The sequence below is a fragment of the Moschus berezovskii genome, chromosome 6 (assembly GCF_049115385.1).
Source record: "Moschus berezovskii isolate FMDL1 chromosome 6, NW_MosBer_1.0, whole genome shotgun sequence".
Taxonomy (NCBI): Eukaryota; Metazoa; Chordata; class Mammalia; order Artiodactyla; family Moschidae; genus Moschus; species Moschus berezovskii.
The window spans coordinates 123,005,908-123,032,272 of record NC_142465.1 but is presented as its reverse complement, the minus strand read 5'-3'; the positions used below and the strand labels follow the sequence as shown (position 1 = coordinate 123,032,272).

The 26,365-nt window shown below is 60.9% G+C and overlaps 1 protein-coding gene across 7 annotated transcripts in view; it reads left to right on the top strand.

Annotated features, from left to right (window-relative positions):
- The first annotated feature begins 4,516 nt into the window (after positions 1 to 4,516).
- The window catches only part of BRD1 (bromodomain containing 1), a 35,397-nt gene continuing 13,548 nt past the window's right edge, over positions 4,517 to 26,365 (top strand). For 2 of the 7 annotated variants that reach the window (XM_088837583.1, XM_088837582.1), the window contains exons 1-6: positions 5,082 to 5,654; positions 7,269 to 8,652; positions 20,232 to 20,388; positions 24,549 to 24,680; positions 25,036 to 25,164; positions 25,391 to 25,703. In XM_088837583.1, coding sequence (XP_088693709.1) covers positions 5,648 to 5,654; positions 7,269 to 8,652; positions 20,232 to 20,388; positions 24,549 to 24,680; positions 25,036 to 25,164; positions 25,391 to 25,703 — 2,122 coding nt within the window. In that variant the 5' untranslated portion in view covers positions 5,082 to 5,647. Of the gene's footprint in view, positions 4,661 to 5,081; positions 5,655 to 5,720; positions 8,653 to 20,231; positions 20,389 to 24,548; positions 24,681 to 25,035; positions 25,165 to 25,390; positions 25,704 to 26,365 lie in introns of those variants that run through there. The other 5 variants (XM_055394678.2, XM_055394677.2, XM_055394675.2 and 2 more) reach the window with 4 other exon arrangements.

The window sequence follows — 26,365 nt, the reverse complement described above, 5'->3', positions numbered from 1 at the left end:
ACGATGTTACTAAACCTGCAGAAATATTGAAATATTTCAGAGAACTTATTCACTGTACATTTAATTTATTTTATTTATAAAAGTTATGAACTGTAGAAAGTTTTACTTGTTGGGTCAAATGCTTGTTGCATTTGAAGTGCTAGTTACAAGAAAATCAAATACCTTCAATGTATAAATGCTATTAAGTTTTTAAAGGACTCTGGAGTATAAGTCAGTTTGTTTAAAGAAATTTAGTCTATTCAACCTGAATCAGCTCTGTCAAACATTAATTAAAAGCCTCATTTAAAAAAATAAATAAATAAATAAATAATGGTGGTGGGAGGGAGGGTTGGGAAGCTGGCTGGAGGTGGAGGTGGTGAAGTTTATAAATCTAATTAAAAATGAAGTTGCATTTCCATTTTCCAAATCCACCCATCCACCAGCGTACTGTGTCACTAGACATTATGTACGATTTTACTTTGCGACAGAAACCATTACATTTAAAAATTCATTACAGCAAGGTGAGTTAGACACATGATGGATGCAGCTTTAATTCTGCCATATATTATTACAGTTAAAATGTAAATGATGAAAAATATTTTGTGCTTATCAGCATTTATGTGGAAATGTGTTTCACAGTGATATATGATGTTATATTTCTATTATTGTGATGAAAAAAAAAAAGCAATACAAAAAGACGAAGTGTTTATTAAAACATGAAAAAAAAAAAAAAGAAATAAATGGTTTTGCAGCACTGAAGAGATTATAGAAAGTAAATAAGCTAGATCAGACCTGTTTTATGTAGTAATTTTATAGTTTATTTTAATTATTTCAGTTGTAAAATATTGTTATACTGTTAATTAGTTCTGATTGTTCATATTAAACTATTGTAATGCAAAAAAATAAATAAATAAAATTTAAAAAATAAAAAAAAAAAAAGAGTGATACAGGGGCCACCGGGTTCTCTTGCTCTTGGACCTGGCCACCCTCCCTTGAGGGCATCCCCCAGGCCGCCAGCCCACAGCAGGAACCAGCTTGCCAGGCACACAGGTGCTGGATGTTCCAGGAGGCGCCAGGGGTGCAATGAGGAGCAGACCAGCCTTGCTGCTGAATCTCTCCCAAGTAGCAGATTCCGGAGTGAAAGGAGTGATTGCTGCTGTTTGAAGCTGCTCAGATTGGGGGTGGTTTGTTATGCGGCAATGGCTAACTGATGCACACACCCAGTTTCTTTGAAGAATGCCACACTGTTTACAAGATAATTGTACCACCTGCAGTTCTGGCCAGCAGGGTTTGTGTTCATTTGGTGTGGTTTTATACTCCAGTATTCTTGCCTGGAGAATCCCATGGACGGAGAAGCCTGGTAGGCTACAGTCCACAGGATCGCAAAGAGTCGGACACGACTGAGCGACTTCCCTTCCCTTAGTTTGTATTTCCAAAGTCACCAGTGAGGTTATCGGCTTCTTCCATGTTCTCCTCTGAAAGGAGACTGATGTCAGACGTGCCTGTCACTCTTTTGGCTTGTCTCTCTCTAATGGGTTTGGAGGCTCTTTACTGTGGACGCGGATCACTTGCAGGGCGTTTGTGTCACAAACACCTTCTAGTTTTCAGTTCTTCACTCTGCTTGTGGTCTTCTGAGGATCAGAAGTCGCACGAGACACGCTTTCCACCTTTGTATTTTCAGTCTCGGTGACGTCTTTGGGGTGTGTTTCCCATAATTAGTATTTAGTGTGTCAACATTCTAATTAGAGAGTCTGTGTTTTAACAGATGATTTTAATTCCATCACTTCTCTGATTACTCAGGTGTTTGAATTTATTCCTGTCATCTAATTTTGTGTTCCTCATTTATCATGTATTTGTTTTTTCTCTTTTCTGCTTTTTGTTGCCACTATTTTTCTTCATTTCAGTTTTCTCCTGGCTGTTTTGAAATCTGCAAGTCCTATTTCCATTTTTCTCATGGAAACTTTGGAATTTTAGACTTTTCTTGATTCTAAAATTTTCTTCTTGTTGTTCAGTTGCTAAGTCCTGTCCTACTCTTTGTGGTCCCATGGACGGCAGCACGCCAGGCCTCCCTGCCCATCACCAACCCCTAGAGCTCGCTCAAACTCATGTCCATCGAGTCAGTGATGCCATCCAACCATTTCCTCCTCTGTCGTCCCCTTCTCCTCTTGCCCTCCATCTTTCCCAGCATCAGGGTCTTTTCCAATGAGTCGCCTCTTTGAATCAGGTGGCCAAAGCACTGGAGCTTCAGCCTCAGCGTCAGTCCTCCCGGCGAGCACTCTTCAGCGCAGTCCTCCCGGCGAGCACTCTTCAGCGCAGTCCTCCCAGGGAGCACTCTTCAGCGTCAGTCCTCCTGGGGAGCACTCAGGGCTGTGATTCAAGAGCTGCTGGGTACTCCTCCCTCCTTTCCTTAGGCCGTGTTCATCCCACGTGGGACTTTCTCTCAAATCCTCATCTGATTCTCCCTGAACAGTCTAAGCTGGCTTCTTTATGGCATCAAGGTCTTACCCTTGGGTCCATTTTCTAGGGCATATCTTTCAGTCCTTTTTGAGAGACTTGGTGTGTGGATGTTTATAGGTGTGAAGACACCTTTATTTTGCTGTTTCACTTCAATGCTAGTTTCACTGTGTATGGAATTTTAGGTTCAGTTCTCTGAGAATGTTGACAGGTTCACCCCTTTGCCAACTGACAATCAGGTTCCATCTGATTAAAGAAAACCCTTCCCCACTGAAGGCTTTTGAGCTATTCTCTTCATCCTTGGAATTCCAGAAGGCCACTAGGACACGCCTTCACTCCTGGCATCACCCTGGTGGTGAAGAAGCCATCCTCCCGGGCTGTCTCCTGTTTCTTCTTTCACAAGACTGTCCCCAGCTTCCTGTTGGCACCTGGCTTGCCCGAGGTGGACAAGGGTGCTTATTCTCCACTGCTGCTCCCACACATCTGGACCAGACAGCGGACATTTGTAAGAGAGGAGGATGTGGGTGCGGCTCCTGCATCTGGCATAAATGTGGCTGGGGCCCACTGCTGGGTCGGCCTCACCTTGGCCCAAGGATGTGTCTGGAGGTTGGACTTTGCTCAGGAACTTGATCACTGGGTGACCTTGCCTGCAGTCCTTAGCCACCCGCCAAGCCTTCACTTTTCAACCTGTACACTGGGTGCACAAATTCTGGTCAGCAAAAGGCCCCCACCAGCACATGTGGGTGGACAGGGCCAGCCTACTGCCAATAAGGTGTTTGCCCAAAGAGCCTAAGTCGCGGCCCCTGCCCTGCCTGCCCACGTGGAAGAAGGTCTCCCGGGGCTCTGAAGAACCCAGGCTCTGACCTGGGAGCGTGTTTCTTCTCCTACACTGGGGCCTCCCTGGCTGCCACAGACTGGGGGCCATCTGCCGCTTGTCCCCAGGCAGGGCTGGGCTCCCTCATGGTCAAATCCTCAGGGAAACAGCCAGGCCTCTCCCTCCTCCCAAAACACTTGGGGACTCAATCTCGAGATGAAAACTATCATGAAACCACTGAATTTTGGAGTTCTAGCCAAGGCCACAGTGGAAGCTGCCAGTGGAGGCTGAAGCTAACCCTCAGGCCTCTGAACTAGCGCTGCTCAGGCCCCTTCCGTCCTACCTGGAACCTACAGAGGGTGTTCCCATCCCCGGCCCCCCACCTTCAGTTCCTCAGGGCTACCCCACTGCTTGCCTCTGCCAGTACGGGCGCCCCCTGGTCTCCACCGAGCCCCGTCCCGTCCAGCGCAGAACCCTCCAGGCTGCCCGCGGCTCTCGGCCTGGCCCAGACCCTGTCCATCGGGTGCTCACTCTGGACTCCCTCCGTCCTGTGGCTCCCCTTCCAGGCACACCCCCAGGTTCCCCCAACACGCAGCGGGGCCTGCCGCATCCAGGGCTCCCGACTCCTGGACCGGCGCCCCTCATCCCCTTGCCACTCCCCTCCCAGGCTCCCCCCAGCACCCCCGCAGATGGCCCCAGCCCGGCCGGCCCCCCGCGCCCCGCAGATGCCCCCAGCCCGGCCGGGCCCCGCGCCCCGCAGATGCCCCCAGCCCGGCCGGGCCCCGCGCCCCGCAGATGCCCCCAGCCCGGCCGGGCCCCGCGCCCCGCAGATGCCCCCAGCCCGGCCGGGCCCCGCGCCCCGCAGATGCCCCCAGCCCGGCCCCCGCGCCCCGCAGATGCCCCCAGCCCGGCCCCCGCGCCCCGCAGATGCCCCCAGCCCGGCCGGGCCCGGCGCCCGCCCGGCGCCGCGTCTGCGGCAGCGCGCGGCCTCCCCCGGCCCCGGGCCTCCGTCCCCTCCCCCGGCGGCGGCCGCGCGTCACGGCGGCGGCGGGCGGGGCGCGTCTCGCACGCAGCGCGCCGGGCGGAGCGCTCGCCGCATTGTTTGCTTCGCTGGGGACCGAGCGGGCGAGCGAGCCGGCCCTGGCGCCCGAGCAGCCCCGCGCCCGCGCCCCGCCGCCCCGCCGCCGCCGCCGCCCGCCGGCCGGGCCCCCGCGCCGGGCCTCCCCGGCCCCGCCGCCCGCGCGCCCGCCGCGCCGAGCCGGGCCGGGCCGCCGCCGCCAGCAGCCCGCGCCCAGAGCGGCGGCGGGCCGGGCCTGCGCGGCCGTTGGCGGAGGAGCCGCGGGCGCCATTAGCGCCGCCGCGGCCGCGCCGGCCCCCGCCCGCCGCCCGGCCCCCGCGGCCGCGGCCCCGAAGGTGAGTGCGCCGGGCGGGCCGGCCGCCGCCATGTTTGCGGCGGCGCATTGTCCGCGGGCGGCGGGCCGGGCGGCGGGCGGGGAGGGACGGCGGCCGGGGGCCCGGCAGGCAGGCCGGGCGGGGCGGGAGGCCGCGGCGGGGCGAGAGGGCCGGCCGTCCGCTCTGGGCGCCGCGAGGCGGCGGAGGCCGGGCGGCCGGCAGGGAGGCCCGAGGCCCGGGCGGGAGGCTGCAAGGCCTGGGAGGCGGGCCGGGCCGCGGAGGGAGCCCGGGCGGCCTGGGAGCGCGACAGGGAGGGAGGCGAGGCCGGCGGGCGGGAGGCCGGACGCGGAGGGAGGCCGGGCTGTGCGGCCGCCCTGCCCGCCGCACCTCCCGCCCGGCCGCCCGGCGGGGTGGGGGCGGCCCGGGGTCGCGGCTTCCCCGGCCGAGCGTTGGCCCGAGGGTCGCGTTATGTAACGGACGCGCTGGGCTTGCGGAGCCCGGACGGGAAACTTCCTGTTGCAGGGCCGCGCGGCCCCGGCGGCACCCCGCTCCCGCGCCCGCGGCGGGCGGCCTCCGGGCCCCCAGGAAGAAGTGACCTGGTTGTAGCTTTCGGGGCACGCGCTGCAGGCGGGCCCCGCCGGAGGAGCCGCCCACCGCCCGGGAAGGGGCGCGGGGGCGGCGCTGCGTGCCGCCCCTGCGCGAGGGCGTTCGTGGCTTTCCTAGGCCCAGGCGGGAAAGGCGGTGATGGAGAAGGTGAACCGGCCCTGGGTGCCGCGTTCCTCTCTTGTGGCCACACGGCTTTTCAAGGGGCATTTATCAGAAGGGTCTGGAGGGGCTGCTGATGGCCTCCACGTGGGAACCTTTCTCCTGCACGGAAGCTCCAGGTGGACGGAGGTTGGAGGTTTGGAGCCTGGGGTGTCGGGGAATGGTGGGCTGGTGAGGTGGTCTGCAGAGTGACCTGCGCCTTCTGTCCCTGTCACCATCGAGCTTTCAGATTGCAGAGCTGCCATGACCAGTAAGTGCTGTCCTTCCTGTAGCAAGTGGCCAGATACAAAGCCTCAGTCACTTCAGGAGCATGTGGGTTTTGAAGAGCCGGTTATGGTTAGTGCTGTTGGTACTGTGCTCTGGAGGAGAAAATTACACGTTTGCTTTTCATCTGCTGAGTAACCAACTGTGGCTTCTGCCCCACCCCAAAGGACCCCTGAGGCTGTGTCCTGGCTGCACTGGGGGCCCTCTTGCAGGCTGTGGTGCTGACAGCAGGGGGACTTGCCCCTCTCCCCCAGAAGGGCTGGCAGGGCCAGGGCCAGCTGGGGGGCAGCTTGGCTGACTGCACCCCAGGAATGCAGGGCTGTGTGGGCCCCTGGGACATGGAGATGCAGGTGGGTTAGGGTTGGTTTGCCCATGGTGGCTCTCATGCTCCCCTTTTTAGGGCATTTTTGTCAGATTTCACATAAACATTTCTGTTTGACAAAAGAGAAGGAAAACCATAGTCAGAAGGACCTTTCTTAAGGAATGCATTTAGGGTCTGCTGTGATTTCCTTTCAGGTGTGACACTGCAGGCCGCCGTATGACGGCTTTTCCTGGGTTGACTCCCCGGGGCCTTGTCCAGTGGTGGGCCTTGGGCTGCACGTGGCTTGTGTGTCAGCCGGTCTCGTCAGCATCGCCCTGCTTCCTGTCAGTGGCGTGTGGTTGTTTGGAGGGAGGAGAGGTCACTGTCATCAGTTTGTAAGGTGTCACCCTGCTTGGCGGGTGGTGGACCAGAGTCAGGCATCATCAGAAGAGGGAGGCTGGAAGTAGAACTTGCTGGTGGTCAATGCGGGTGTCTGACAAGAGCGAGTGCTCGAAAGTCTCCATGGCCAAGGTTTAAGGCGCCTGAGGCTGTGCCACACCCGGTAGAGGGGAGGAGCACTCTGTGGGTGGCGAGGGGGTCTCTGGGTCACCCTCGCTGTGACAGGATGATAGCCCAGCACTGTGGTCACGCCAGCAGCCGAGCAGGCCCCCGAGGGGCGGGCAGGTGGCTGGCCTGTGGTGGCCACTTCTGAGGCTCTGCAGAGGCTGGGTGGGTCTCCTGGGGTGGAGCCTGCCCAGGCCAGATGGGGCTGCCCTCTTGAGTCTTGGTGTGGCCGGCGGCCTGTGCCTCGACATGGTTGTGGAGGGTGTGTTCGTGGAGACACTGACGGGCTGAGGGCGCTCTCCTGGGCAGCTGCAGGGTCAGACAGGGGCCGGAGCCTGCGGGAGTGCAGCCCTGTGCACATACTGTCCGGGGCTCGGGACTGCGAGCCCAACTCGCCAGGGGTGTGGGTCCAAGGTGACCAGTGAGCAGTGGGCGTCAGCAATTTGGAAGGACTTGTCCCCGTGTGTGCCTCTGGGGGCCCTCCTGACCAGCTGCCGTCTCCTCCAGTCCTGGGAGTCCCTGGGGGGGGCAGTGGCCTGGTGGCAGTGGCTGTTGGTGGTGGTTGAGGCGCCTTCGTGCGTCCAGGGCGAGTGATTCTGGCAGCCTCAGGGGCAGGTTAGCCGGGAGCTCTGTTTTGCTTTAGTGCACGGTGGTCAGTTGTAGCCACGCGTGCTCGGTGGTCTTCGCCTCCGCTGCCTTCTGCCTGCCTGGCCTCACGTGTTCTCTGTCTTTCAGGGAGCCAGTGCCAAATGAGGAGGAAAGGCCGAGGTCATCGCGCTGCAGCGAGGCACCCTTCCTCCCCCGGCAGCTCCAAGCACTCCCCCGCGCGCGAGACCCTGACCTACGCGCAGGCCCAGAGGATGGTGGAGATCGAGATCGAGGGGCGGCTGCACAGGATCAGCATCTTCGAGCCCCTGGAGGTCATCCTGGAGGACGGGCTCACCGCCCAGGACATGAGCGAGTGCAACAGCAACAAGGAGAACAGCGATCGGCCGCCCGCCTGCCTGAGAACTAAGCGGCACAAGAACAACCGCGTCAAGAAGAAGGGCGACGCCCCGCCCAGCGCGCACGGCGCGCCCGCCTCCGCCTCCGCCAGCGCCCTCCCCGAGCCCAAGGTGCGGGTGGTGGAGTACAGCCCCCCGTCGGCGCCGCGGCGGCCCCCCGTGTACTACAAGTTCGTGGAGAAGTCGGCCGAGGAGCTGGACAACGAGGTGGAGTACGACATGGACGAGGAGGACTACGCCTGGCTGGAGATCGTCAACGAGAAGCGCAGGGGCGACTGCGTGTCGGCCGTGTCGCAGAGCGTGTTCGAGTTCCTCATGGACCGCTTCGAGAAGGCCTCGCACTGCGAGAAGCAGAAGCAGGGGGAGCAGCAGTGCCTGATCGACGAGGACGCGGTGTGCTGCGTGTGCATGGACGGCGAATGCCAGAACAGCAACGCCATCCTCTTCTGCGACATGTGCAACCTGGCCGTGCACCAGGAGTGCTATGGCGTGCCCTACATCCCCGAGGGCCAGTGGCTCTGCCGCCACTGCCTGCAGGCCCGGGCTCGGCCGGCCGACTGCGTGCTGTGCCCCAACACGGGCGGCGCCTTCAAGAAGACGGACGACGGCCGCTGGGGCCATGTGGTGTGCGCCCTGTGGATCCCCGAGGTCGGCTTCGCCAACACCGTCTTCATCGAGCCCATCGACGGTGTGCGGAACATCCCGCCCGCGCGCTGGAAGCTGACCTGCTACCTCTGCAAGCAGAAGGGCGTGGGCGCCTGCATCCAGTGTCACAAGGCCAACTGCTACACCGCCTTCCACGTGACGTGCGCCCAGCGGGCCGGCCTCTACATGAAGATGGAGCCCGTGAAGGAGCTGGCCGGTGGCGCCGCCACCTTCTCTGTCAGGAAGACCGCTTACTGTGACGTCCACACGCCCCCCGGCTGTACCCGCAGGCCTCTGAACATTTACGGGGACGTGGAGATGAAAAACGGTGTCTGTCGCAAGGAGAGTTCAGTCAAAGCGGTCAGGTCCACGTCCAAGGTCAGGAAGAAAGCCAAGAAGGCCAAGAAGACGCCCCGGGAGCCCTGCACGGCCCTGCCGCCCGTGTGCGCGCCTTACATCCCCCCGCAGAGGTGAGCGCTGCAGGAGGGCAGGCTCTGCCCAGCCCTGACAGCCCCTCCCATGGGGGCCTCGCTCCCGCTGCACTTGGTGGGAGCACACCTGTTGTAAGAGACTCGAGACGGGGCGTGTGTGTGTCTGGTTTCCTCGAGGCCCGGGGCCGAGCCTGCCCCGGCCGCAGCCCTGACTCAGGTGCCCCAGGGGTTGTTGCCCTCTCTGCCATTTCTCGCCATGCTCACACCATTGTTTGGGGATCTTGTGGGGACTTTAAGAGTGTGTGCATTTATTTGGCTGCGTCGGGTCTTAACTGCAGCGCACGGGACCCTCTGTGGCGTGTGGCTCCGAGCATGTGGGCTCTGTTACCCTGCAGCTTGTGGGGGCCCAGGTCCCCAGCCAGCGACTGAACCCATGTTCCCTGCACTGGGAGGCGGACTCCCACCCGCTGGATCACCAGGGATTCCCCTCGTGGGATGTGTAATTTGCCAAACTTAGGCAGCGTGGCCGGGTGCGACAGACGCGGTGGGGACGAGAGGGGGGCTGACGGGGACCCTGGCGGTAGGCTCTGGCTTCCTTCCTGTTGGGGCGCAGGCTGACTGGTTTCCCAACCGTTTCTGTCAGACGGGCGTTGCCTGGTCAGCGTGGGGTTCTCTTTCTAGAGTGCTCCATGGTGGTGGGGCAGGATCCCGCCGGCCACCCCAGTCTCTCGACGCTTTGCCCCTTTTGCTTGTCTCTCTTGCTACTGACTTCCTGTTTTTATTTCATCGGATTTAAAAATGCTCTTGTTGGAAATACTAGGTAAGTGGCTTGGTAAATTTCTTAGTAGACCTGTGAATGCCGTGTGGTTTGGGAAAGACTTAAAACACGGGTTCTAGTGTTTAGGGCCTGGGGCCTTGGGACCTCCTGTCAGGGGCAGAAAGGCAGGGAGAGCAGCTCAGGGGGCTGCGTCAGGGCGGCAGGTGTGGTGGGTGCGGCCACGGAAGGTCCTGCCTTGTGCTGGAGGAGCAGGCACTTCCTGGGTGTTTGTTCCAGGGAGTTAGGAGTGTCCAAGAGAAGGACAGTACGCAGATGACAGACTCAGTAACTTCAGACAGTGAGCAGAAAACACTCATTCCTCTCGTCTGGAGAAGACTTCTGGCAGAACCAAGTGTCTCTGCAGATAAGTCGGTCTGACTTAAAAGACAGTTTCACTTGCTTTTGGAGAAGGAAATGGCAACCCACTCCAGTACCCTTGCCTGGAAATCCCATGGACGGAGGAGCCCTGCTATGCTAGAGTCCATGGGTTTGCAGAAAGTCGGGCATGACTGAGCGAATTCACTTTCACTTCACTTGTATTTCTACCCAAGGGTTGGAAAGTATAGGATTTTTATCAAGAAGTTTTAAGACCCCAAAGATTTCAGGTTTACTAAAATTGAAGTAAATAAAAGTTGTGACTTTATAAATTGAGAAGCCAGGAGTCCAGGGTGCTGCCCTCTGTCCAGGCCCGTGTGGTGCCTACTGCCCATCCATCCGTCCACCTGCCCAAGGGGCATGCGCGCGGCTGGGAAGCGCAGGCTCCAGGGGTCAGAGGTGCCGCCTGATTGGGATGCCGCTCTGGCGGCCGACTGGAGGAGCAACAGGCCCTCGCCCCGCCCTCCCTGGCTCAGAGCAGAGGCCAGCATTGCGCCTGGGCGAGTGTGCGTGGCCGCGGGCCTTGCTCTCGGTGTTGCCCAGAGTCTCTGGAGACCCTGACGTCAGACCAGCGTGTATGGTGTTGGGGTGGCTGGGAGACCCAAGCTCACGAGCACTGCTCTCTTCCTGAGGCTGTGGTCCGCGGTGCGGCCTTAGGATCCAGGCCCCAGTGGGGGTGTAACCCCGCGCTCTCCACAGCTGCTGGCGCAGGACAGAGCTGCCACCAGGACAGTGTTCGGAGCCGACCCGAGCGCTGGCTGCATGAGGGGCTCTGAGATCTCAGAAGTGAAGGGGCCCCCTCACTTGGCTTAGGGGAGGGTAAGCTGTGAGAAGGCTGGGGGTGGTGGCAGGGACTGTGACTGCTTCTGTAGTTTGTGTGGTTTAAAAAGTTGTTTGCAAGTGAAAAAGATGGTTCAGACACACTGATTTTGAGACTTGTCATCTGTTCTCAACAAGAGGCAGATAGTTGGTTTGGTTTTTCTTACCTTGCAGCATGTTTACTCTACAAATGTTGCTTTTTTAGTGTCTAGTAAACAGACTGGTGGTTCCAAATAGGAAAAGGAGTCCGTCAAGGCTGTATATTGTCACCCTGCTTATTTAACTTATATGCAGAGTACATCATGAGGAACGCTGGGCTGGAAGAAGCACAAGCTGGAATCAAGATTGCCGGGAGAAATATCAATAACCTCAGATATGCAGATGACACCACCTGTATGGCAGAAAGTGAAGAGGAACTCAAAAGCCTCTTGATGAAAGTGAAAGAGGAGAGAGAAAAAGTTGGCTTGAAGCTCAACATTCAGAAAACAAAGATCATGGTATCTGGTCCCATCACTTCATGGGAAATAGATGGGGAAACAGTGGAAACAGCGTCAGACTTTATTTTTTTGGGCTCCAAAATCACTGAGGATGCTGATTGCAGCCATGAAATTAAAAGACGCTTACTCCTTGGAAGGAAAGTTATGACCAACCTAGACAGCATATTAAAAAGCAGAAACATTACTTTGCCAACAAAGGTCCATCTAGTCAAGGCTATGGTTTTTCCCGTGGTCATGTATGGGTGTGAGAGTTGGACTGTGAAGAAAGCTGATCGTTGAAAAATTGATGCATTTGAACTGTGGTGCTGGAGAAGACTCTTGAGAGTCCCTTGTACTGCAAGGAGATTCAGCCAGTCCATTCTGGGGGAGATCAGTCCTGGGTGTTCATTGGAAGGACTGATGCTGAAGCTGAAACTGCAATACTTTGGCCACCTCGTGCGACGAGTTGACTCACTGGAAAAGACTCTGATGCTGGGAGGGATTGAGGGTGGGAGGAGACGGGGACGACAGAGAATGAGATGGCTGGATGGCATCACCGACTCGATGGGCGTGAGTTTGAGTAAACTCCGGGAGTTGGTGATGGACAGGGAGGCCTGGCGTGCTGTGATTCATGGGGTTGCAAAGAGTTGGACACGACTGAGCGACTGAACTGAACTGAATAGACCCCAGAACAGAGGTGTGGGTGCTCTGAGCATCTGCTCCCTCCTGTCCGAGGGCCCCAGGCCCGCGGTCAGGCCAGCTGGCTGTGCGGGCTAAGCCCTGCGGCTCCTCCGTGCGTGGCCAGGCGTGGCCTTGGCTCTTGGGGGATGCCGAGCGCTGCCCTGGGTGGGGTCCGCGTGGCCTCCCTGTCCTGTTGCCTTGAGGACCCAGCCTTCAGCGAGCTCGGGCTGCTCCCGAGAGCTTGTCTGGCGGCCGGGAGCTGTGCCCGTCTATCTGCCTGCCCTGTTCTTCAGTTAGAGTGAGTTTCTCCCCGATGTAGACGTGACACATTTGAAGCTGGGGAAGACCCGTGAGGTCAGGTCGGAAGGGGAGAGCGGTCGCTCGCCCTCCTCTCTCCGGCCTGAGCTGGCGCCGCCCTTCTCCTGGTGCAGCGGCCCTTTTCCTCGGTGGCCGCTGCTCTCCTTGGAGCCTCTGTTTCCTCGTCCGCTCCCTCTGCCTCGTGGTGAGGGCAGAGGGCGGTAGAGGCAGTCGCGAGAGGGCACAGGCCCGGAGAAGGGCTATGTGGAGTTGGAGCCTCTGGGTCTCTGGGATCGTTAGCTGAGTGAAGCTCCTGCGAAGCCCCAGGCCGTCGCTGCACTGTGGGTGCCGTGGGTGCTGCTCTGGACGCGGGGAGGGGCCGTGGCGGGCCCATGGGGCCGCCTGGATGGTTCACATGTCGCTGCTCAGTGCGGGCGCTGCCTTACGAGCTCTGACGGGGCCCTCACGAGGGTGGAGGCTCGGCCTCTCAGCTCTGTCCCTCGGAGGATGCTGGCGTCCCTCCCCGGCCGGCGGGGGCTTGGGTTGCTGGGCTCACGCGCTTAATGCTCGTTGAATGTAGCAGCGCAGAGTCTGGGCCTGAGTCTGAGTCTGTTTCTGGCAGCTAGTTTTACTACGATTTCTAAAGTTCTGATGGGCTGTGGCCTGGGGAAACGGGGGAGCCTTGTGGCCCCCGCAGGTGGGAGCCTGGCTTCTGGGTGCCCCATGCGTGTCAGTTGCTGCCAGGCAGCCCCCCACCGGGTCCTTGGGGAGGGGCTGTTGACAGAGCCCAGGCTGGGAGTGCGGGCTGTACCGTGGCCGTGGTGCAGGGAGCCGGCTGCGAGTCTGCCCCTGCCCCACTGGGCGAGCACACGGCTGGGGGACTGCGCCACATGTCTGCACTGACCTTCCCGTGACTTCGCTGGTTTCCCTGTGCTTGAATTTGGGGTGGGGGTGTGGGGGCTGGCGGCCAGCTCCAGGCTCTGCCCCAAAGTGCCTTCAGGGGTGGGGTGGGGCCTGGGCTTGGGCATGGGCCGGCCCCTGGGCACCGTGAGTCAGTGAAGCCCAGTCAGGGGAGCCTAGCGCTTCCCAGTGGCTGTGCTGTGTCGTGGGCACTTCTGAGCACCTCCCTCGGGCTCCTGTGTGTCTGGGGCTAAAGCCAGCATTGAGCGGGGTGCGTCCCGTGTCCCTTGGGCGTGTGGACCCCTGGCAGGTTGGGCGTCCTGGGGGCGCAGTGTGGGCTTGGCCCCTGGGGTGTCTGCTGAGGCCTGGGATCTGGCAGTCCCCACTCACGTGACTGCTTCTGCAGAGGGGGCAGACAGACGTGGACGTTTTCCTTCGTCCTGCGCTTGGGGTTGCTGCCTGGAGTGGACCGTGAGACAGGCCTGGGGTACATGGAGACGGGCCTCAGCATCCTGTCACGGCTTGTCCTTTTATCAATAAGTTTCCATTTTTTGTTTTGAAATAACTTCAGGTTTATAAAAGGTTGCAGAAGTAGGGGGAGAGAAGTCTCCCCCTCACCCCCCTTAGCCAGAGGCCCCTCTCGCTAATGGCTCACCTGTGTGCCCTTCCAGGGGCAGACCATGTGCCCCTGTGCACCTCCCCAGGCGGGGGCCAGCTTCCCCGGGCGCCTTCCTGCCTGTGGCCAGGAGTCCTGCTCTGCCTCCTTGGATCGGGTCACCCTTAGACCGTCTGTGCCTCCCCATGAGGGCTGAAGGGCGTGCCCACCCCGTGGGGTTCTCCTCTCAGCGCCGTGGAGGGAGGTGCGGTTTTCAGAGGGTCTGCACAGCAGGCCTGGGTGCTGAGGCGGGCATCTGGGGGCATCAGCACTGGTGGGGTTTCTCAGGAAAGCGGGCTCTGACCAGCTGGCTGTCACTCACCTGCTTGGGCTCCGAGGGGCGGCGCCCCGTGCAGGCAGCTGCCTGGCAGGGGCTGGGGGATCCCGCCCGGTCCCCCAGGGCTCCCGGGAGACACACAGGCCCCCGGGGCTCCCTGCCGTGGTGTGTTAAGTCGGGCAGGGGGCGCCCCAGGAACCAGCAAGGCCCAGAACCGCGCCCCCTCCAGGGGCTCTTTGGGTCTGGCCGGGGGGCTTCTCTCGCATCGCCCGACTTCCGTCTGAGCTGTTGTGAAAGGAAGGGAAGGTGGCCCTGCTCCCTGAGACGCCGGCGGGGCGGCCTGGGCCCTGCTCCCGCGTCTGTGTGTGTGAGGAGGGAGGGTGTTTTTAGAAAACCAGGTAGGTAACCTGGCCATGCGGGCTCTGCAGTTGGGCATTCGGACTCATGGTTGTGGCCTGAGGGGGTCCCTGACCTCGGCCCCTGTGTGTGGAGTCTCAGCCACTGGACTGCCAGCAAGTCCCAGGGGATGGTTTTTGATGCTGTTTTTCCCATTTTTCATGACTTTAATATAGAAAGTTAAAAAAAAAAAGACGCTGACAGGGATTTATCACGTAGCAAACACGCTGACTGACGCTTGCTCCTGAGGCCCCTCCAGGCCCAGCAGCCTGGCCGTGGTCGCCGCGGCAGAGACGGCTGGGCCCCTCTCGGGCTTGCTTTTCCGTTCTTCCTGCCATGGTGGGCTGCTCTCCTGCTGCGGGCGTGGGCAGGCCTTGAGTGTAGCCCTGTGACCGCAGGCCCTTAGCGCGGGCATGGCCTCTTGTCACCAGGGTTGGTTTCTGTGTCCCGGGGTCCTGGGTCTCTCCCCGGCTTGGCTTCTGGGTGGCAGGTAGTTTGTTTGTGCTCATTGCATGTCCCCGCCTTGGCGTCCCTGCTCTTAACATCTTTAAAAGCCCTTGTCAAGGCTGGATGTTTATGAGGCCGGAGCGCCACCCCCATACCCTAGCTTTGGGAGCACTGGGCCGCCCCTCACCCAGTCCTTCCTTTGGGTCACTTGGAAGCACACCCCAGTCCCACGACTTCCCCTGGGGCCTTGGCAGCGCAGCTAACAGCACGCTTCAGAGCCGGGCCGTGCCCCGTGGCCCTGGAGTGGGTGTGTCTGAACAGCGTGTGTCTGTCTGGTCTGAGGACATGGCGTCTGACCCTGTGGTCCTGCAGCCCACACACCTGTCTTTCCCGCTGGCAGGCAGGGCTGTCACTGGCCTGTCCCTGCACCCCTGAGCTGGAGGCTGCTCTGTAGGCCTCCACCCCCGAGATGTGCATCTCCTCCTGGAAGCCCGGCTCCCCGCCAGCCTTCTTCCCAACCTGGGCATGGCCCACTGTGTGCTCACTGTGGCCTCTCCAGTGTTTGCTGAAAGTTCACGGTTTTCTCCATAAAAATGTCCACGGACAACTTGGTGTTGGAAATAGTATTTTCTCAAATCGGTGTGTTTGGGTGTGTAGATCCAGGGTTTTTACATTGGTGTCATGCGTTGCAGGTTCCCTTAGGTTCCCTCTGGACGTCATCTGTGAAGTGATGGTTTGGGCAGACTTTCCCTCCTTCGGGTTTTCCTGTCGTTTTTCCGCTAGCCTGAGCGGGTTTGATGGGCGAGAGCGGGCCGCCCCACCTCGGCCCACACTTCGCAGGGATCAATCACCTCCTGCTTTTAGTGTGTGTTTTTGCTCTATTTTATGACTTGTACATGTCACGTCTTACTTAACCGTTCATTCCCTGAGGGCCTTGAGGTTTTCTTCTGAAAGCTTTGCAGCTATTCCTCCGCCCCTGCCCCGTGGCCTTGGCACTGATGGGACCTCTGGGGTCTGGACTGCTGGCCTCCGGCCGGGGTCAAGCCCTGCTGTCCCTCATGCTCACGCACTGGCGTCCATGCAGCCGTTTGCCTGCTCCGTCCACGGAGCACCTCCTCCCACAGAGACCCACACCTAGCCAGCCTCGGGGGCATCTGTGCGGCCAGCCTGCCTGCCTCCTGTGCGGCCCCCAGTCGTTCGTCAGGCTCTTGGAATTCGGGCCAGTTTGGAGGTGATCTGTGGCTCCTTTTTGTCCTCACGGACATCATCATGGGGTGTCTCCACTTGTGGCCTTCCTGTCACTTGAGAGTGTCTTGTCACCATCCTTCTTCGTGGCTGGTGTGCCCACTTGTGTGGTGAGCACAGCCCTGGAAGGGGTCCTGGGGGGGCTGCTCTTGAGGGGGGGGTATCGCAGTCTGGTCTCCGGCTGTGTGAGTGGTGTTTATGGGACTTTGGCCTCTAGATCACTGGCCTCCTGCACGTGGCTGTGGAGCCCAGGCCCTGGGCACGTGGTGTCTGGCCTGGCCTCACTCGCCCTGCCTTGTCGGGACGCGCACCCCGAGGTCTGGAGGTGGTCCTCGCCTTCCCGCAGTCGGTGCAGGCCTGGGTGGACCTGATCTTCTTTACTGATGGTGAACCTCCTCTGAAAAATGGGTTCCTTCTGTTTCTTTTGGGGGTGGTAAGAAAACTTACGCGGTTCATTCAGTTTCTAGAGTAATTGTTAAAGGAATGCATTTCAGTTTTTTATAATTCAGATTTGGCCAGATACATACTGCTTCAGGTTTATTTTGCATCTCAGTTTTCACAATACTCTTTTTTTCAATCGAAGTATGGTTGATTGATTTAGAAAGTGTTAGTTTCTGCTTCATTGGAAGGACTGATGCTGAAGCTTCAAGACTTTGGCCACCTGATGCGAAGAACTGACTCAATGGAAAAGACCCTGATGAAAGATTGAAGGTGGGAGGAGAAGGGGGTGACAGAGGACGAGATGGTTGGATTGCATCACTGACTCAGTGGACGTGAGTTTGAGCAAACGCCGGGAGACAGTGAAGGACAGGGAATCCTGGCTTGCTACAGCAAGTCCATGGGGTTGCAAAGAGCTGGACATGACTTAGCAACTGAACAATGGCAAATTTCTGGTGTATTGCAGAGTGACACAGTTACACGTTTATTTTTTTATATTCTTTTCCATTATGGTTTACTATGGGATGTTGAATATAATTCCCTACATTATATAATAGCCACTTGTTACTTACCTGTTTTACATACAGCCCTGTATATATATTAATCCCAAACTCCTAATTCATCTCTCCCCAACCCTGTCCCCTTTGGTCACTGTAAGTCTGGTCTCCAAGCCAGGCCTGTGAGTCTCTTTCTGTTTTGTAGGTAGGTTGATCTGTGTCCTTTAGATTCCGTATATAAGTGACCCCGTGTTTATCTTGATTGAGTTCTCTCAGCATGCGACTCCGTGTGTCAGTTCCCTCTTTCTTAACGGCTGAGTCGTATTCCACCCCTCTCTCTCTCACTGCATCCCTGTTGCTGCTGTGTCTCATCTCCTTTTCACGGCTGAGTAATATTCTGTCTCTCACGCACACCGTCTTCTCTGTCCATCCCTCTGTCGACGGGCGTTCAGGTGGATTCTGTGTCTTGGCTGTTGTCAGCAGCGCTGCTGTAAAGGCAGGAGACTCACTTTTAGTTGATTTCTGCTCCCATTCGTTTCTTTACTAGTCTTTCAACTAACACAGTTCTGGTTTTGCTGAGATTTTCCTGCGTGTTCTTGTGTCCTGTCTCACTGCTTTTTGCTCCGTGTTCCTCCTCTCCGCCAGCTTTATGGAGATTTCGTTGACAGGTGACACGCCATGGTCCGTGTTGCCCTGGACCGGGGACAGGAGAGGCCGCGGGCGGCTCTCCACGGCACTGCCCGCCCTGCCCGGCTCGGCATCTTCTCATGTCCCTTCCCGACGGCCTCATCGGTGTCAGCACGCCGAGTCCGCCTTTATCGGTGCCGCTCTTGACCACTGCGGGAGCGGAGCGTGTGTGAGCGCGCGCGCGGCTGCGAGTGTGGGCGCGCCCGTCTGCGTGTGAGTGCCCCTCTGCGTGTGTGGGTGAGCGCGTCTGCGTGTGTGAGCGCCCATCTGCCTGTGTGGGCGCGCCCGTCTGTGTGTGTGAGTGCCCGTCTGCGTGTGAGCGCCCGTCTGAGTGTGTGTGCGTGCCCGTCTGCGTGTGAGTGCCCGTCTGCGTGTGTGGGTGAGCGCGTCTGCGTGTGTGAGCGTCCATCTGCCTGTGTGGGCGCGCCCGTCTGGGTGTGTGAGTGCCCGTCTGGGTGTGTGTGCGCGCCCGTCTGCGTGTGAGCGCCCGTCTGAGTGTGTGTGCGTGCCCGTCTGCGTGTGTGGGTGCGCCCGTCTGCATGTGTTAAGTGCTCGTCTGCGTGTGTGAGCGCCCATCTGAGTGTGGGCGCCCGGATGCATCTGTGGGCAAGCGCATCTACGTGTGGGCGCTCCCGTCTGCGTCTGTGGGCGCGCCTGTCTGTGTGTGCGCACCCGTCTGCGTGTGGGCGCCCGTCTGCGTCTGTGGGCGCGCCCGTCTGCGTCTGTGGGCGCGCCTGTCTGCGTGTGCGCGCCCGTCTGCGTGTGGGCGCCCGGATGCATCTGTGGGCGAGCGCGTCTACGTGTGGTCGCGCCCGTCTGCATCTGTGGGCAAGCGCGTCTACGTGTGGGCGCTCCCGTCTGCGTCTGTGGGCGCGCCCGTCTGCGTGTGTGCGCGCCCGTCTGCGTCTGTGGGCGCGCCCGTCTGCGTGTGGGCGCCCGGATGCATCTGTGGGCGAGCGCGTCTACGTGTGGTCGCGCCCGTCTGCATCTGTGGGCAAGCGCGTCTACGTGTGGGCGCTCCCGTCTGCGTCTGTGGGCGCGCCCGTCTGCGTGTGGGCGCGCCCGTCTGCGTCTGTGGGCGCGCCCGTCTGCGTGTGGGCGCCCGGATGCATCTGTGGGCGAGCGCGTCTACGTGTGGGCGCGCCCGTCTGCGTGTGCTCCGTGTGTAAAGATGCCTGCTCGTGACTGGCCCTGAGGCAGGTGGCGGTCACGGGGTGCAGACAGAGCCAGCGGAAGGGCGCCTGCTGGTGCCCCCGACGAGCACAGCGCCCCTGCAGAGGAGGGGCCTGGGGTCCCCAGCGCCTTCTGCTGGAGCCGTTGAGGGGCCGCGGGGACGCTCTGGCTGCCGCTGGAGCCAGCACCGTGTGAGCGGGCGGGCCTGTGGGCACGCCGGGCTGCTGTGGCTGGGTGGAGCTGCCCCTCGCTGGGCTCCTCGGCCGCCAGCAGAGGCCCTGGGCAGGGCCACCCTGAGCGGCACGCGGCCATTGCCTTAATGAGAAGGAGCGTTGTGGGCCTGGACACGGCGGAGCCGTTGCGTCAGCACAGTTCCGTACGATTTAGGAATCGCACTCCTTAGAAGGTGTCCTTTTAGATTTCTTTAATTTCCGCCCTGGAATGTTGATGTCCGGTGTGCCGGGAGGACGCCTCCTGGCCCCGTTGCGTTTTCGTCTTTAGCCTGCATTTGTTGTCTTCGGGAGGCTTGTTTTCCAGGAGGGGCGACGGCAGGGGTCAGAAGCCGGCCTGCAAGGGTGTGAAGCCCTTTGTGTCCCCGCGTGTGTCCTTAAAATCCTTGGCGTTTTACAGTCTCTGAAACGATGGTCTTGCCACGAGGCCTGGAGACGCTCACGCTCGTTTTTTGACGAGGAGCCGACCCCACCCCCAGCAGCTGCTGCCTGCAGCCTACCGACCCATAACGTTTTGTCCTGTGGGGACCGGGGCCCCCTGACAGGAGCCATCCTGCAGGGCCTCTCCCGCCTGGGGGAGGTTGGTGTGTGAGCATGCGCGGCTCGGGGGGCGGGGGCACCCGGGGTCCCAGGACGCGTGGCCTGAGGGCTCGGGGTCGAGGGGGGACACCCGGGGTCCTTGGATGCATGAGCTGAGGCCTCGGGGGTGGGGACACCTGCGGTCATTGGATACATGACCTGAGGGCTCACAGGGGTGACACCTGGGGTCCTTGGACTTGTGGCCTGAGGGCTCAGAAGAGGAGGGGACACCCGGGGTGCTTAGACGCGTGAACTGAGGGCTCGGGGGTGGGGACACCCGGGGTCCTTGGACACATGACCTGAGGGATCAGAGCGGAGACACCCGGGGGTCCTTGGACGCGTGGCCTGAGGGATTAGAGGGGGTGGGGACACCCGGGGTCCTTGGACACGTGGCCTGAGGACTCAGAGCGGGGGACACCCGGGGTCCTTGGGTACTGAGCTGAGTGGCAGTTGCGGGGACGTGGCCCGCAGGCAGGCGGAGCCGGGAGGCAGGTGGTGGTGGTGTGGGGCGGGGGGAAGGCAGGGGCAGGCACACGGTTTGTTAGCTGTGCCACTGTTGTTTCCAGTCTCCGTGATAACGTGTCCACGTCCTGCTTCATAGCTAAACCCTGAGTTTTTCCGTGTTCTAGATTAAATAGGATTGCGAATCAGGTGGCCATTCAGCGGAAGAAGCAGTTTGTTGAGCGCGCCCACAGCTACTGGCTCCTCAAAAGGCTGTCCAGGAACGGAGCCCCGCTGCTGCGCAGACTCCAGTCCAGCCTGCAGTCCCACAGAAGCTCGCAGCAGGTACGTGGCCCGCCGGGGCCGGGACGCGGTGTTCGGCCGGGGCGGCAGGCGGAGCCTCCGTCCGAGGTGCCCCTCGGCCCCGCGCTGTGCTGGCCTTTCCTGGCCCTGCCCCTGGGGGCGCGGGGGAGCCTCTGCCAGCTGAGCGCCCGGTGGGCGTGCCGGGGCCCCGGGGCAGGGACCCGTGCGCAGGAGGGGCGGCCGGGGCGAGACGCATGCCTTCCTCCACAGTAGCTGCCGCGGGGTCACAGGCCGGCTGACGTTCGGAGCGCTTTTCTGAAAGGCGGGTTTAGGAAGGGAGAAGCCGGCTTCGTGGGGCCCGGCCGCCGCTGGAGCTGAGGGCGGGCCTCAGGGCCGGGCAGAGCCTGCTCTTCCCGCTGCGCGCGCGCGCGGCAGGGCCTCCTCTGCCGGTTCCCGTCGCCCTGTGTGGGCCGCCCAGCACGTCGTCCGGAAGGCTCCGCGAGCCACGATGCCCGAGCGAGTGCAGGGGACGCGGTGCCCCTGGGCTGGCAGCGGGGTTCCGTGGCGCGGGGAGCCCCCCGCCGAGTTCCGGTCGGGGCAGGCCTGCGGGTCTGACGGGGAGCGATGCGGCCGCCCGTTCCTTCGCGTCGTCCCGAGAGCCGCCGCTTTTCCGCCCCGTGCGCCGCCTTCCGTGCGCTCCTTGCGCCGCCCCGGCCTGGACAGGGCTCTGCCTCTTTGCCTCCCCAGGCCTGTGGTGCCGACACACGTAAATGCTCGTTTAAAAAGAAACGCTTGGATTCTGCTGTCTTTCTAGTGCTTTTTGAAATCCAGAGGAGTGTGGGATTTCTGGGCGACTGCGGGGCGGGCCGTGCCCCTGACCCGCCTCCCGTCTCCGGGGAAGGAGGCTCCACACGCCGCGGGGCTGCTCCTTGCACCTGGCGCTCCCGGGTGTGACGGGCGGGTCAGGTCCCCCCGCCCTGCGGCGCTGGTGCCTGCGGTGCCCTCTGAGTCCCCTCCCCCGAGACGGGCACAGCTGTGCAGACTCACCACTCCCTGCCCCCCCACCCCTCTGGGGAGGACACGCGCAGAGGGGCTGGTGGGGTCAGGTGCCCGGCTCCCCGCCTCTTGCTTGCTACGTCCAGCTTTAGGACTGCTGCCAGCTGTGTCAAGTCCTGCTGCCCACCCTGGGGTGGGGACGCTCACCCTGAACCTTACGCCCCTCCTGGGTCTTGGGGAGGCCGTGTGCTCCCCCTCCTCCCTGCTGGACACAGGGTTCTGTCTCTGTCAGGACCTGGGCTTGGGGAGAGTCCAGGGGGCTGTAGGGCTGGAACCGTGGGGACTGAGGTGGCTGGCTGGCTCGGTGCTGCCTCGGGAGCTCCAGGAAGGGGGGCAGGGCAGAGCCCGCAAGGCCTTTGGGTGCTCGGAGAGGGTGCTGGACCTTGGGGGTGGCGAGTTAGGCAGAGGACATCTCGAGATGGGATTAGGGATGGTAGATGGGGGCCTTTGTCCTCAGCCCGGTGGCGGGGGAGCAGTGGGAGGTGTGGAGAGCGCAGAGCTGGGAGTCTGCTCTGGGGTTGGGCTGGCGGGGCAGTCGCGTGGGAAGCGGGACCTGGGCCGAGGTTGGGGTGCGTGAGGGGCCTGCCCGCACCCAAGGGAGCGCACACTCCCAGGGTCAGCACGTGGGTTTGGGAGCAGTGGTATTCTACTCACGTCCTGCCACACAGGAGGGAAATTCGTAAGACAGGAAAATTCATGAACAGGAAACAGAAGGGTCAGTTCTCTTGGCCGAAGGAATTGGAAGGAACCACAGAGATTCAGAGTGAGGTGCACCCGGTCTTGACCAGGGGCCAGTCCTGACGTGGTGGTAGTGAGCTCAGCAGTGCAGCCTGTGTGGGCAGGGCCACGGGTGGGGGTCTGCCGCCCCCCGCCACCCTGGAATGGCCGGGAGCTTCCCATCGTGGGGTAGGTGGGAGGGCGGCACTACCTCTTGCTTCCCACCCCATGCTAGCCAAGGTTGGCTTTTGGGGGCAACCCGTTTACGTTCCACATGGACTGTCGAAGGCTTGATGTGATTTTGATGATTTTTGAAACTTTAAAAATGCTTGGTATTAGAGTTTAACGTGACTCACTAGTCTGTGTGTTTGGGCGTCTCCCCTGAGCTGGGCCCTGGGAGAGGCCAGGTGCAGCTCTTCTGTCTCACGGCAGACCTTCCAGTCAGGGACGGACAGACAGACGGGATGAGCTGGGCTGGACGGGATGAGGTGCTTCGGTGGCTGGACGCTCCTGGCCCCTGCCTCCTCGGTGGTCTCTCCTGGGCCCATGGAGCCCTGGTCTCTGTAGGTCCCCGTGGTGGTTCCGTCCTGCAGAGCGGGCTGGGGGCCTGCGGGCATGTGCTGGCAGGGGGGGGAGGGGGGTGCGGCTCCTGTCCCACCCGCCCTTGAGTGCTCACGTCCACCAGCTCCCCCTGACGCGCCCTGTGGTGGGAGGGCGTCCCCCGTTCACTTTCTGGGGGCTTTCAGACAGCTGGTTGTCCTGATGAGCTACTGTCCACACCGCGGCTGCTGGTGGCATGGCGGGGCGAGCTGGCTGTCCCTCAGGGTCTCCCACCCTTGCTCGTGTCCTGGGAGTCGGCCTGATATGTGGGGTCCTCACGACGCAGAGCTGGCCTGCCCTGTCCCCAGCCGGGGTGCTGGTTTGACCCAGTTGGTGTTGACCCTGTGGGGTTGGGGGTTCTCTCCGTCTCACTTCTAGGTGCTGGGTTTGTTCCCCTCCTTCTGTGGTGAGCGTGGCTGGGCTGCCGACAGTCTTCTCAGAGCTCTCTCAGTAGCTGCTTGAAACCAGAAATGACGGCAGTACTCCCCCAGTGTACAGAACCTTCCGGGGTTGGTTTCACGCAGGAATTAGACTGCTTGTGCAGAGTCAGAAAGGCAGGCCCTTCTGTACACAGAAGCGTGGGGCGTGGTCAGGTCCTCCCTGCAGGTTCCTGCTTGGCTAGGGCGCTGTGTCGGAGGCAGGGCCTGTGGTCCTGCAGCCAGCGGCGGGCACCGCAGGTGGGCACCAGAGGTTTCTGGGGACTTGCTGCTTTGCTCTGTCTCACGTGGGCCACCAGGCTAGACGTCCTTGGAGCCGATATTTTCAGTGTCTTTCGAATTGATGAACAAGATGATTTCATATACCTCAGGGAATTTGGTTTTCTGAACTCATCGTTTAATGTGTTTACTGGCCTTGTTTGTACAGCTGATGTTACTGTTAATTTCTGTTTGATGCCTGAGAATTTCAAATAACGTAAAAACAAGCCAGTGATTGGAATCTGGTAGAACTGGAGGATGCCGGCGGAGGGGAGGCTCAGGCCCGGCTCTGTCCCTGCGCCCGGCCTCCTGCATGGGCCCCTCTGCTGCCTTTCCCAGTAGAGCGAGAAGGGCCTTGAAACTCTGGCCACGGGTTCTTTGCCTTCAGACCTTGAGGTCCTGGAAGGCAGCGTCAGCCTTAGGGGTCGATCCTCTCAGAGCAGAGTGCTCTCTGCTGCCAGGGTTCAGGGTCTGCACTGGGATAGGGGTTGGGGGCTGCGGACGCGGCCAGATGGCTGCGCTGTTACAGCTCGCTCTGGATGGGGGTGGGCCCCACGGGGCAGAGGAGGCTGAGGAGAGAAGAGGGCCTGAAGCTTGTGCGGAGCGTTCTGGAAAGCGGCTTCCGGGTGGCCTTGACTGGGAGGGCCCCAGACTCCCGCCTGGAGCCTTGGTGGGGGGTGTGGGAGGAGCGGTGGTGGGACAGCCTGCAGGTGCGCTGAGAGGCCGGCACATGCGGCCCCTGGGGCTGGGGGCGGGCAGCCCTGAGCCCCTCCAGGAGGCGTGCTTTGAGGACCCCAAGTCCTGGGAGGAGCTCGGGGAGGGAGGGGGGCGAGGCCGGGGATGCGGGCACTGGTGGTGGGGTGCAGGTGGAAGCACTGGGCGGCCTGGCCGGTGAGGGGGGCGCCCTGGGCAAGGCTGCGCCGGGCGGCAGGCTGCGGTCAGGGCGCCCTGGGCGCGCGCGCTCCTGCCCGGCCCCACCCCTGGCGCAGCGCTGGCCTGCAGCTGAGCCAGCGCCGGGCGAGCCTGTGCCCCTGGGGAGGAGGCTCCCTGGGGAGGGGGCGAGGGGCTGAGCCGCGGAGCCCTCCCCGCGTGTGTCTGTGCTGCGGACAAGGTCGACTCCATTCTTCTTCTCAGAGAGAGAACGATGAGGAGATTCAAGCCGCCAAAGAGAAGCTCAAGTACTGGCAGCGGCTGCGGCACGACCTGGAGCGCGCGCGCCTGCTCATCGAGCTTCTGCGCAAGCGCGAGAAGCTCAAGCGGGAGCAGGTGAGGCTGCGGGGGCGTGGCGTCCCGTGGCAGGGCGTGGCGGGGCGTCCGAGGAAGGAGCCGCTTCCGCTGGGCCCCACCGTCCTTGCCCCTGTTTCCTCTGAGAGGTCCTCTCTGGTGAGGGGTGCTGGTGGCTTTAGGGGCTGACACCGATCTCTGCCGTGAAGGAGACTGGCTGGGTGGGGTTTTTGTGGTGTCCAGCGGGTCCCAGGAGGTGTGAGCAGGAGGTGGGTACCGTTTGTGCCTTTAATGTGGACCTCCATTGGCCCCTGGACCGTGCTGTGCCCTCGAGGTGGGAGGTGGCTCCTCGGAGGGCGTCCCCTTGGGCGCTGAGCCCTGGTGCGCTGGCCCCCAGGTGAAGGTGGAGCAGATGGCCTTGGAGCTGCGGCTGACCCCGCTCACTGTGCTGCTGCGTTCCGTGCTGGACCAGCTGCAGGAGAAGGACCCGGCCCGCATATTCGCCCAGCCAGTGAGCTTGAAGGAGGTAGGTGTGCTCGCCTCCCTCGGGTCTGCAGTGACCCAGGTGACGTGGAAGGACCCCTCCCAGTTGCTGCGTGTCCAGCCAGAGGAGCTGGGCTGTCCTGCGGTACTGCGTGAGCATGTGTGTGAGCCTGTGTGTGTATATATATGTGCATGACGGGTGTCCTGGTTACGTGGAGTGCATGAATCTGGTTGTGTCTGTAAACGGTTGCTTTGTTCCCTGAAATCAGGTCCCGGATTATCTGGATCACATCAAACGCCCCATGGACTTTGCCACAATGAGGAAGCGGCTAGAAGCACAGGGGTACCGGACACTCAGGGAGCTGGAAGAAGACTTTGACCTCATCGTGGACAACTGCATGCAGTACAATGCCAAGGACACGGTGTTCTACCGGGCCGCCGTGCGGCTGCGCGACCAGGGTGGCGTGGTGCTCAGGCAGGCCCGGCGCCAGGCGGACAGCGTCGGCTTCGACGAGGCCTCGGGGATGCATCTGCCGGAGCGGCCGCCCCCGGCCCCCCGACGGCCTTTCTCCTGGGATGAGGGTGAGCACCACCATTCAGGAGCAGGTGGTGGGGCACTTTCCCTGTCGCTGGAGTGCAGGCTCAGGGGGTGGGATGCGAGCTGCACGCTGGCTTGAGGTTTCCTAGGAGTCTCATGAGGACTTGTGTTTGCATCACCTTTAACCTAGGATACCTGGGTATTGTGATTTTAACGTGTAAATGACACAGGAGTTACAGAGGGTTGCTTTTACTGGCTTCTCGTTCTCTGTTTGCCATGTAGCATGTACCTTACACTCAGCACATCTCTGCTGAGAGCAGCCACGTTTCAGGTGCCCACTTGAGAGACACGTGAGCTCTGGCCCGAGTGGGACAGCCCCTGATACAGACCAGGGAGCAGTGTTGCTCGGGCCGTGTGTGCAGGTGGACTTGGGGGTCTGTGAGGATGTCCTGTGGTGGAGGAAGCCCCTGGCGAGGGAGCAGGGAACAGGCGCAGGCCCTCCTTGCTGGGGTTTGCCTACCTCACGAGGTGGCTTCGGGAGGGATGCCCTGTGTCCGCTGGCTCTCCCGGGTCCTTGGAAGCGGACCTCCCCCCTCCCCCAGCTGAGTGTTCTGGGTCGGGAAGGGGCGCTGGCCTTGCAGGAAGTGGCCGGGCGAGTCACCTTGAGTCTCTGCGTCCATTTCCGTGCACAGGCTTTCACGAAGGA